Consider the following 12,315-nt stretch of genomic DNA (forward strand, 5'->3'; position numbering starts at 1 on the left):
TACTGCCCAATCAAAATCCTCAGTCCTTCTGTTATCTGTCTTACTGCCCAATTAAAATCCCCAGTCCTTCTAGTATCTGTCTTACTACCCAGTCAAAATTCTTAGCCCTTCTAGTATCTGTCTTACTACCCAGTCAAATACCTCAGTCCTTCTACTATCTGTCTTACTACCCAGTCAAAATTTTCAGTCCTTCTAGTATCTTTCTTACTACCCAATCAAAATTCTAAGTCCTTCTAGTATCTGTCTTACTAGCCAGGCAAAATCCTCAGTCCTTCTAGTATCTGTCTTACTGCCCAATCAAAATCTTCAGTCCTTCTAGTATCTGTCTTACTGCCCAATCAAAATCCTCAGTCCTTCTAGTATCTGTCTTACTACCCAGTCAAAATTCTCAGTCCTTCTAGTATCTGTCTTACTACCCAGTCAAAATTCTCTGTCCTTCTAGTATCTGTCTTACTACCCAGTAAATATTCTCTGTCCTTCTCGTATCTTTCTTACTACCCAGTCAAAATTCTCAGTCCTTTTAGTATCTGTCTGACTACCCAGTAAAAATTCTCTGTCCTTCTCGTATCTTTCTTACTACCCAGTCAAAATTCTCAGTCCTTTTAGTATCTGTCTTACTACCCAGTAAAAATTCTCTGTCCTTCTAGTATCTGTCTTACTACCCAGTAAAAATTCCCTGTCCTTCTAGTATCTGTCTTACTACCCAGTAAATATTCTCTGTCCTTCTAGTATCTGTCTTACTACCCAGTAAATATTCTCTGTCCTTCTAGTATCTGTCTTACTACCCAGTAAATATTCTCTGTCCTTCTAGTATCTGTCTTAATACCCAGTCAAAATTCTCTGTCCTTCTCGTATCTTTCTTACTACCCAGTCAAAATTCTCAGTCCTTTTAGTATCTGTCTTACTACCCAGTAAAAATTCTCTGTCCTTCTAGTATCTGTCTTACTACCCAGTAAAAATTCCCTGTCCTTCTAGTATCTGTCTTACTACCCAGTAAAAATTCTCTGTCCTTCTAGTATCTGTCTTACTACCCAGTCAAAATCCCCAGTCCTTCTAGTATCTGTCTTACTGCCCAATCAAAATCCTCAGTCCTTCTAGTATTTGTCTTACTGCCCAATCAAAATCCTCAGTCCTTCTAGTATCTGTCTTACTGTCCAATCAAAATCCTCAGTCCTTCTAGTATCTGTCTTACTACCTGGTCAAAATCCCCAGTCCTTCTAGTATCTGTCTTACTGCCCAATCAAAATCCTCAGTCCTTCTAGTATCTGTCTTACTACCCAGTCAAAATTCTCTGTCCTTCTAGTATCTGTCTTATTACCCAGTCAAAATTCTCTGTCCTTCTAGTATCTGTCTTATTACCCAGTCAAAATTCTCTGTCCTTCTAGTATCTGTCTTATTACCCAGTCAAAATTCTCTGTCCTTCTAGTATCTGTCTTACTACCCAGTCAAAATTCTCTGTCCTTCTAGTATCTGTCTTACTACCCAGTCAAAATCCTCAGTCCTTCTAGTATCTGTCTTACTGCCCAATCAAAATCCTCAGTCCTTCTAGTATCTGTGTTACTGCCCAATCAAAATCCTCTGTCCTTCTAGTATCTTTCTTACTGCCCAATCAAAATCCCCAGTCCTTCTAGTATCTGTCTTACTACCCAGTCAAAATTCTCTGTCCTTCTGATATCTGTCTTACTGCCCAATCAAAATCCTCAGTCCTTCTAATATCTGTCTTACTGCCCAATCAAAATCCTCAGTCCTTCTAGTATCTTTCTTACTGTCCAATCAAAATCCTCAGTCCTTCTAGTATCTGTCTTACTGCCCAATCAAAATCCTCAGTCCTTCTAGTTTCTGTCTTACTACCCAGTCAAAATTCTGTCCTTCTAGTATCTGCCTTACTACCCAGTCAAAATTCTCAGTCCTTCTAGTATCTGTCTTACTGCCCAATCAAAATCCTCAGTCCTTCTAGTATTTGTCTTACTGCCCAATCAAAATCCCCAGTCCTTCTAGTATCTGTCTTGCTACCCAGTCAAAATTCTGTCCTTCTAGTATCTTCCTTACTACGCAGTCAAAATTCTCAGTCCCTCTAGTATCTGTCTTACTGCCCAATCAAAATTCCCTGTCCTTCTAGTATCTGTCTTACTACCCAGTCAAAATTCTCAGTCCTTCTAGTATCTGTCTTACTGTCCAATCAAAATCCCCAGTCCTTCTAGTATCTGTCTTACTACCCAGTCAAAACTCTGTCCTTCTAGTATATATCTGCCTTACTACCTAGTCAAAATTCTCAGTCCTTCTAGTATCTGTCTTACTGCCCAATCAAAATCCTCAGTCCTTCTAGTATCTTTCTTACTTCCCAGTCAAAATCCCCAGTCCTTCTAGTATCTTTTTACTACCCAGTCAAAATTCTCAGTCCTTCTAGTATCTCTCTTACTACCCAGTCAAAACCCTCAGTCCTTCTAGTATCTGTCACTGCCCAATCAGTATCTCAGTCCTTTAGTATCTGTCTTACTGCCAATCAAAATCCTCAGTCCTTCTAGTATCTGTCTTACTGCCCAATCAAAATCCTCAGTCCTTCTAGTATCTGTCATACTGCCCAATCAAAATCCTCAGTCCTTCTAGTATCTGTCTTACTGCCCAATCAAAATCCTCAGTCCTTCTAGTATCTGTCATACTGCCCAATCAAAATCCTCAGTCCTTCTAGTATCTGTCTTGCTACCCAGTCAAAATTCTGTCGTACACCTTCATCAATATACTTTGTTAATGTTATGGTCCTATAGTTGTTATTCCCCTGTAATATCTTTACAAAGAAACAGTTATTCCTCTCAACTATTTTTTTTTTGGAGCCCCTCTCTCTTTGAGGCGTATCTTACACACCCTATTTATCCAGTAAATCACCCTTTCACTTTACTTATAAACACACCAGTTTTTGGGTTTCTTTCCATTCTTCAACCTCCTCTTGGTTGCTGGCCTTGCATCTCCACCAGGTACTTTCACAAGCATTCTTGGCTTACTTCTACTCACCACTGCCATTCCAATATCATTCAAATCTGCCTCTTCTATCCACCATATTTTTATGCCTGTTTATGAATATTTTTCTTTTGAAACCATATATTTTCAACAACGAGTTACCCTTCAGAATACATTAGTACTAAATTCTCTTCATTCTCAAGAACCCTTTAATTGCCAGAAACCCTATCTCTCCCCATCACCATCTTTGTAATTAAATCACCTAGCACGACCATCCTCTAAGATTCTTTCTACCCAGGTAAGAGGAATAGATTGTTATTTTCTAAATATATTCCTGGTCTTTTCAGAGTGGGGGAATAAAACAGTATCAATCTCACCACAGTGTGTGTGTGTGTGTGTGTGTGTGTGATGTGGGTCATTTTGTGACTGGAAGCAAAGTGGTTTCACTGCCAAACCAATAAATTCACTTTGCAAAAAACAGCTGCAGTGGTATTGTGAAGTGGGACAGGCATAACAGTGAGTCCAGCAGTTGTTCAGTTGAGGATACTAAGATGAATAAAATTCTTTTGTGGATGTAAAACGTTCTTGCGCTGAGGAAAGAATTTAATTTTCATTTGGGTGTTCACACTTCGCAGTCACTGTGTCAAGTAGGAATTTACTTTAAACATTTTCATTCCTTATGAAAGACGATGATGGAGATCGAAGAGCGAACGCGTTGTTATTTGAACAGTAATGCTGAATATGTTTGAAGGTCACCTAAATTGAACAAAAATGTTTATTATTTTATAGTTCAACTATTTCTAAACACTGGAGAAGCCTTATTTATGCTTAGTGCGTTTGGTGCGCTCCTTTATGTAAGACTATTTCTTTATGACGTTTTTTCTGGTAGGTTACACACGTACATGTCCTTTTAGTATGAAGAATCACTTAGTTTCACAATCCACATCTCATTCATATCGTAATTTTCACCTCTCTTTCATATTCAGTTCTCATACTTGTTTTCAGTTTCATCCTTTTAGAGTTTGAAGGTTTTTATGTGTGTTTATGTGTATGTTTGTCTATGGCCATTTGTGTCCGAAATAAAGCTTTTGAATTTTGAATTTTAATTTGAACTTAGTGGCCTCTGGTTTTGGATTTTCGACACAAGGATTTGTCCTAAGATTTTAACAGAAACAATTTTCGTTCAGGTCTTTGTGTTATTGTACATTCATCTCCATATTTCCAGTTCTCTGCACTTACTGGAGTGGTTTTGTGGAAAGGGAGGGTGTAAATGAGCCCGCAGTCCGTAAAAGCGAAAGAATGAGGATTGAGTTTTATCCTGTAGAAGAAGAGTAAAAGTTCCTGAGGGCTTTGATTTTTTTACTTTTTCTGTGTTTTCTTCATGATGAATGGAAAATTATATATATATATATATATATTTATGCCGATATATATATATATATATATATATATATATATATATATATATATATATATATATATATATATATATATATATATATATATATATATATATATTATATTAGAGAGAGAGAGAGAGAGAGAGAGAGAGAGAGAGAGAGAGAGAGAGAGAGAGAGAGAGAGAGAGAGAGAGAGAGCTGGAGATAAAATATGTCAAACGAAGTAACTAGTGAAAACCCGTTAAAATAATGAAAAAATTATCGACAGATATTTCTATTTCCTAATAATAATAATAATAATAATAATAATAATAATAATAATAATAATCATAATAATAATAATAATAGAGGAAAAGGACCATTTAAGTGAAATGTTTGTTCAGTTTCCTCTTGTTATTTACACATTTCTACAGATGAACAGTTTACAGACTTGATAGTGGAGCTGGTTCAGGAAGAGAAAGTGCTGCATATTAGGAAAACCGACCGAAGATTAATCGTGGAAAAACAGAAAGCATGGGCCAGGGTGACTGAGAAGTACAATACGTATGGACTGGGACTAAAGAGGACAGTGGCCCAGGTAAAGACTGCATGGGAACGTCTAAAAATCAAGTAAGTTTTAGTTGTCTTGGAACCTGTTTATTGAAATTGAGTTTTTGTTTCAATGTACCTTTTCAATTTAGGCTTATACCTAGGATAGTTGTAAATGAGAAGCAAGCACTCCCAGGGTATAGCCTATGGGTATAGATAAGGCATGGTATTTTTTGGTATCTGGGAGGAATCTATGAGAATTTGGTGAAAGCATAGCAGGATACTGTTCTGCAAATTAACAGTAGGAATTATTTTTTCCAGTGGTATCAATGTACCGTTTCAATTTTGGCTTAGGCTAGTTGTAAACCAGAAGCAAGCACTCCCAGGCTATAGCCTATATAGGTAAGGCATGGTATTTTTTGGTGTCTGGGAGGAATCTATGAGAATTTGGTGAAAGCATAGCAGGATACTGTTCTGCAAATTAACAGTGGGAATTATTTTTTCCAGTGTTATCAATGTACCGTTTCAATTTTGGCTTAGGCTAGTTGTAAACCAGAAGCAAGCACTCTCTGGGTATAGCCTATAGCTAAGGCATGTTATTTTTTGGTGTGTGGAATGACTATGAGAATTCGGTAAAGTATAGTAGAATATTTTGTAATTCTAGTACCTGTACGTTATGTAGTTATATTCATTTGTTTGTACTTTTTTCTATCAGAGCCTAGCATGACCAGGCCACCAGGAGGAGAGAGTGCCTTAAAACTGGTGGTGGGCCACCACCTGCAGATGTGCCTGATGATTCACTGAAAGTCCTGGATGTGATCAGTGAGGAGACACCCATCCCAGACTGCTTATTTGACAGTGATGCAATGCCATGTAAGTGTTTTCTATATCGTGGTGATGTTTTACCTTGGAAAGTTTCATAGAAATGTCAGATAAGATATATATTGTTAGTGTTATTTGTTAGCAACCATAATGGTGAATTCCTAATCACTTTTTACATTATACCACTACCATCGGAGGAAGGTTGCTCTGGGCTAAATTAATTTTGTTCCTGTTATGTAATTTATCACTGGAATTCCCTTTCAGAGGATGCAGTGCACTACAAATCTGTGCAGTGGTTCAAAAACATTTATGAACATATACTATTTGGTAATACTATACTATGATGTAAAATAAATCTGTACTTAAAAATATTGTAAATAATTATTTGTGGATTAGTATGTGATGTGGAGGAAGGGGCTGACATGTTTCACTTCGTTGAATGTCTGGTTGCCTTACTTAGGCTTCAACTTTTAAAAAAATCAGGTGTAAGGTCCTTAATTAGCTATTATTGCTTAGAGGTATGGGGGGAGTGTGTGCACCATGCTGTGCTAAAATGCCATACTAGTCCACAAGTTAAGCATTAACAGTATTTTTCAAAAGTTCAAAACGATATGTCACCCTCTCAGACGCTACGTTATTTTCAGCCAGCATCAGCTCATATGGTCGACTCATCAGAGTTAGGAAGCTTATTACTGTGAGAGGTGAGATTTAGATATAGTCAAAACATGCCACATGAACAGTTGTTGTAGTGTTTCGATATTAGCAGTATAAAATATTACTGTATGTTTTAAATAAGTCTTCATAATGTATCATTTAAATAAGTCCTCACGTGTACTCCACATATTCTCGCAATTTGACAGACTTTCAATGATCATGTTTATTAGATAGTAATTTTGATATTCCTTTGGCAGCGTATCCAGACAGAACAATTGAAGTTGAACAAGACTCAATTGAAGTCGAACAAGACTTCTGTGAGAGAATACCTCTCAATTCTCTCCCAGATGTCTCAACCCCCAGCGTCTCTTCTAGGGTGTCAACACCTGAAAACCTGCAGACACTCAAAACACCTAAACCACCCCAACTAAGGAGGCAGCAGGCTAGGAGATCCTTGCTGTCCACCGAAAGGCTGACAAGCTTGAATGACGACAAAAATCAAGATAAGCTACTGAAACTTAGCATAGAATTACATGAGAAACGAATTGCAAACGAGTTGGTGACTAAAGATAGGCAGGAACGCGAACTTAAAGAGCGAGATTTAAGGCTGCAAGAAGCAGAGTTAAGGCTGCAAGAAGCAGAGGTAAGGCTGCAAGAAGCAGAGTTAAGGCTGCAAGGCGAACGTAAAGAGCGAGATTTAAGGCTGCAAGAAGCAGAGGTAAAGCTGCAAATCAGCAAAAGAAAGCATGTCCATTGTACAGTATGAAATTTTGGAGCTGGAAATCATGGAAAAAATTGAAGCATGTCGTCTTAAGTTGTAGGTGTTTGTACATTAGTATTAGTTTTGTGTATTATTAAGTCATGTCCATTGTACAGTATGTATTAGTTTTTTTCTGCATTAAGTCCATCTCCATTGTACAGTATGTATTATGTAGTTTTCTGTTGTATTAAGTCATGTCCATTGTACAGTATGTATTATGTAGTTTTCTGTTGTATTAAGTCATGTCCATTGTACAGTATGTATTATGTAGTTTTCTGTTGTATTAAGTCATTGTCCATTGTACAGTATGTATTATGTAGTTTTCTGTTGTATTAAGTCATGTCCATTGTACGGTATGTATTATGTAGTTTTCTGTCCATTAGTGTTAAGTCATGTCCAGTGTGTTATTAGTAAAAATAAGCTTAAACATTATGGTCATTTTATTAAACCTAGTATATTTTCCTAAACTAGGGGTGCCTTAGGTTCACATGTAACACCAAGTGACATTTTTGGCATGTTAAAAATCTGGTGGAGTCATGTCCTTATAGTTAGCTGTTGTATTAAGATACCTGTTTGCCACAGGTTTGAGTAAGAATAGTGGTGTATTTGGAGGATGGAATGCGGTGAAGCTGCATTGTACAGTATGTATTATGTAGTTTTCTGTAGTGTTAAGTCAGCATTGTGTCAGGTGATATTTTGTAAAAATATTTCAAGCATCCAAGAAATTACAGTACGTGTGTTTGTAAATGGTAACAATACTCGTCCTCTGCATTGTGTCAGGTGACTTGATGAAGATAGTCAAAGATACAGTAAGTGACTATGTTAGTGATAACTAGCATTACAAATTCTTAAAGGTTAAAAAGATACAGTATATAACTACTAAAACATATAATGAGACTTTTAATAAATAAATACATATATATTTGGCCACTTCATAATTGGATGCATGTTTGGGAAAAACCAGTCATTAATTAATATTTATACTCAAAGCAAACTGTGAAGGTACAAATTGACATACATGAATGTTAACCATTACATATGACTCTAAAACAAGGTAGAGTAGTACTCAAAGTTCTTTACAATATACTTGGCATAATGCCAAAATTTTATATAAATCAAATCAAATCAAATCAAGCAAATAAGTAAAACTAAAATGTACATATTGAATTTACTTGATTGCAACTAACAACAGTACAACATACTCCTTGAAAGAAATGTGGGAAAGCCGGTCCATCCCATAATATGCCTAAGGAACTCAAGAGCTGTTCAGTCAGGTAGTCTTGGGAACAGCAACAAAAAATAAAAACAGCTTCCAGGCATTCAAAAGTAGTGTCTAATTATATTTTGGCGTTTCACTCTCCCTTGTGCAGTTTCACTACCAGCCAGAGGTAAGGCGGGCTCCTGAAACACTGGCTCTTCATGCACTGCCATCTGTTCATTTTCAACCCTTATGACCCTGGTCCTCACTGCAATGTTATGAAGGACCATTGAGGCTACAATTATTGCCTTGGTTGTTTCCAAGTTCGTCCTCACTCTCCCACCCAAATACCCAAACCTTCTTTTCAAAACCCCAAATGCCCTTTCTACCGTGTTCCTTGTGCGACTATGGCTGATGTTGTAAGCCTCTTCACTTCTCCCTGTTGGATTTGGTAGAGGCGTCAAAAGATACTTCCTACAAGGATAGCCACTGTCCCCAAGGAGATGACCAGGTAGCAATCCCTCTTCTAGTTCTGCACAGAGCCGGCTATTAGCAAAAATTCTGCTGTTGTGGACACTACCTTGCCATCTGGACACAACATTATAAAAGGTAAGGTCAGGCCCTGCAACTGCCTGAACATTAAGAGAAAAGAATCCTTTTCTACACCTGTATATTTCTGAATTTGGTAGAGATGGCTTTAATATGGGTATGTGTGTACAATCAATTGTACCAATTACCCCTGGAAATCCAGCAATAGACTGAAAATCCATCATTTTCTGCCGAAGATCATTTCCAGCAGGAAACTTGATGTACTGGGGGGACATGTTGGCAATTGCTCTTGCCACTGTCTTGAGGCTTGTGCTCACTTTGCACTGGGAAATATTGTAGGCGTCACCAACTGATATTTGGTGGCTGCCATCTGCCATACACCGAATAGCAATCAGTACCTGCAGACTAGGTGGGACAGGACAACCTGTAGAAAGGAATAAAGAAAATTGTTGCCAACTCAATCACTTAATATATAATGTTCAATAATATCAGGGTTGGAGTCATTTCATATATAATGATTCCATTTCAGTGTATAAAATTATGGTAATGAAGTGCAATAGATTTTAAAAAGTAAATGTTCAATTCCACTTAAATTCCAATCATATGCTCAAATCCAATACTAGTCCTGTTGACACCATCTCATTCAGCTACACTGACAGGAATTAATCCTGTCAATCTTGAACATGATATAAACATAAATATATACATAGTTACCATACATTTAGCATCAATTCCAATTCAATTCATAACTGGCCCCAACCCTGCTTCTATATACAGTACGTATTCGTGTTTCAGGAACACTGACAGTGCTCTAGCCTCTGCTAAAACACAAACATATAGGCTATGCAAATGAGCTTAATACGCAATGTCATAGAAGATAAACAAAACTGAAAGTGGTCTTGTTACCTCCTGTCACTTTCCTCACACACTGCATTAAAGTACCTTCCACATTCATGAGATGAGCTTACCTCGCCTGTCGTTGGCAGGAGGAAGTTGATCCCGAATCTCTCCTATCAGATGATGCACACACTCTTTTGTAAGCCGGAATCTATCGACATATTCCTCATCCGTCAATGATGTAAATGGATCCATACGATCTGAAAATGAGAAGAGATTACATAAATGATTGTGGTAATCATTTGATTGCCATGGGGTTGCTTTCAGTGGTGTAGATTTTATAAGTACGTATTACACAATTTAAATCAGTTATGCCTTGTTTAGTATATTAACCAGAAAAACATTACTCTTACTCATAAATGGTTGTAGCTTGGAAATTTACAGACCTCTAAATATGTTAAGCACATGGTCCCAGCAAAAAACAAATTAAAATATTTCTAAAAGAATTGATGGTAAGAATTGATGTAAGGTACAATATAATTAATTACTTTCTATATTCTCACCAGCAACAATGTAACGGGGTCGTCGTGCAACTGGCCTGTGCCTGTCTTCCTCAGCTGCATCACCAAGCAGGTTGTGGATCTCAATGTCAAAAATCAGATCCACTGCTTCATTCCACTCTTCCATGGTGAACAAATTCTGTAATATAGTGTTTACCATTAACATGCATGTTGAGTCAGGTAACATCATGTAAATCAGGCTGGTGACTACCTATGACATTATTACAAACATGAACAGTACACCCAAAAGTATGCATGAAACTCAAAGAACTGCTGGGCAAGGTGAAACTAGAGGGGAAAAAATATCTGTTGGAAAATACCATCAACTTATCATGATCAAAAGAAAATACAACCTTTAAAAGTCTGTTATTAGCCTAATGTATATTCAAGACTTCCACTATAAGTCCTCATCAATATTGGTAGCCCTCTAGAAAGTGGAATACATACCAGAGGTCAATGTGTTCCTGAAGTTAAATTCAAATTACTGTAACTCCTTCTTGTGTTCATTCCATTACCAATAACCTAACATAGCCTTAGCCTAATCAAACCTAATACTAGCCTAACCAAACCTAAGACTAGCCTAACTGGTTAATCTAACCTGGTAAATATGTTTTTGTCAGAGAAATATACTTATGCCAAAAACAATAACATGACTGATTGCCCCCTTGCATGATTGGCTACCAGCGGGACCAAGTGGGGTGGGAGACACACTTAGGTTGTGGATTTCAATGTCATACAGCATATCCATTGCTTCATGCCACTCTCAAATTGCTGTAACTCTTCTGACCCTTCCATTACCAATTTTAACCTAACCGAGCCCTAGCCTATAGGTAACAATAAATAACCCACCGAATTCCCCCTTACATGGATTGGCTACCAGCAGTTCTGTATTAGCTATCATGCTGTGCTGCACCTTGTAATGTCTCAATAACCTTCCAAGAAGAATATTTTTTACACGATTCGAAAATGTCCTTACCTTCTTAATTAAATAATCCAGGAGGAGTTGAAAGGCGATTCTCTTACAGCTGTGAAAAGTCCACTTCATAAACACAACCAGGAACGTGATGTCTTCTAAGTACAATGACAGTCTTTTACAAGAATGTAAATAAGGCCATATATGTATTGAAGTACCGGAAAATGGACTACTAAAATATTTGACATGTGTTATACATTCCAATACATACATTACTTGTGCGGTTCTCCTTTAATTTTACAAAAAATATACGAAGAGGTTAGCGAAGAGATCGTTCACACTACCTCTTCGTTTCCAATAATTTTTCCGGCTCAATTTGCTTCATCTTCGTCACGAAGAGCCTCTTCGCGGTTTAAAAATACCGTTTAGGAGACGAAGAGGCTCTTCATCGACGAAGAGGCTCTTCGCAGTTTTAAAAATACGGGCCTGAAAGTCTTCACTCGCACGTTACCTTAGAGGATGTGGGTCTGGCGAAGAAGGAGGAGGGATGATCACACGTATGGCGGTGCCCTCGAGGATGACTGGAGTCTGGAGTCGGATGGGGATGAAGGGTGAGCTCTCAGCAAAGTTACCACTTGCCCGCGTGCTGTTACTGCATGGCTTCTGCCCCCACAACTAACTAACTGCTTATAAGGCACGTGGCCAGGGGTAGGGGCCGTGCGCAAGCGATGAGTCACTTGCCAGGTGGGCAGCGATTCCATTGCCCCTTCCCAGGTTTCCTGCAGAGGTAAGACAATTCAGGCAGCTTAATTTGCCTTTAGAAAGGCCATCCTAAGAAGCGTAGTTGGGGCTAAGCTTATTAAGGGAGTGGCATTAAGTCTTCTCGTGGCCTCTTTTATCTGTGTCATCTCAATATCTGTTCCAGGTAAAAAAAAAAAGGACAGATCGGAATGTTGATAACGGGCTCTGATTTCTAGTCAAATATGATCGGCCATGCGGTTCTCAATAAACAAAGGGTAAATAGGGGGGGGGGCGTTGTGCACGACTTCTGGTATTATAATAGCTCCCCATAGAAGATGACATACGAGCTTTCATTCGGGCTTGTATGTTGATATCCAAGAAGTCGGCACAGCTGATTT

At 38.0% G+C, this 12,315-nt stretch overlaps 1 protein-coding gene across 2 annotated transcripts; it reads right to left on the minus strand.

Moving 5' to 3' along the window:
- Window positions 1-7,992: 7,992 nt before the first annotated feature.
- Window positions 7,993-11,581, minus strand: LOC136853131 (putative nuclease HARBI1). 2 transcript variants are annotated; one of them, XM_067128430.1, is made up of 4 exons: window positions 11,240-11,581; window positions 10,252-10,402; window positions 9,835-9,963; window positions 7,993-9,290 (listed from the first exon to the last, which is right to left on the minus strand). In XM_067128430.1, exons 1-4 carry the CDS (start codon window positions 11,447-11,449, stop codon window positions 8,440-8,442), a joined length of 1,341 nt encoding a protein of 446 aa, XP_066984531.1. In that variant the 5' UTR covers window positions 11,450-11,581; the 3' UTR covers window positions 7,993-8,439. The 2 variants fall into 2 exon arrangements, with proteins under 2 accessions (XP_066984531.1, XP_066984532.1); XM_067128431.1 differs by having other exon boundaries at window positions 10,267-10,402; window positions 11,240-11,578.
- Between the last annotated feature and the right edge of the window lie 734 nt (window positions 11,582-12,315).

The sequence above is a fragment of the Macrobrachium rosenbergii genome, chromosome 26 (genome assembly GCF_040412425.1).
Source record: "Macrobrachium rosenbergii isolate ZJJX-2024 chromosome 26, ASM4041242v1, whole genome shotgun sequence".
NCBI lineage: Eukaryota > Metazoa > Arthropoda > Malacostraca > Decapoda > Palaemonidae > Macrobrachium > Macrobrachium rosenbergii.

What these genes read in the sequence shown, in the direction of transcription:
- LOC136853131 (XM_067128430.1), bottom strand. Translation starts at nt 11,449, where the DNA reads ATGTATGTATTGGAATGTATAACACATGTCAAATATTTTAGTAGTCCA. An exon ending in TGGATTATTTAATTAAGAAG is followed by an intron (nt 10,403 to 11,239) that starts GTAAGGACATTT and finishes ACTATATTACAG; the next exon opens with AATTTGTTCACCATGGAAGA. An exon ending in TGCTGGTGAGAATATAGAAA is followed by an intron (nt 9,964 to 10,251) that starts GTAATTAATTAT and finishes TCTCATTTTCAG; the next exon opens with ATCGTATGGATCCATTTACA.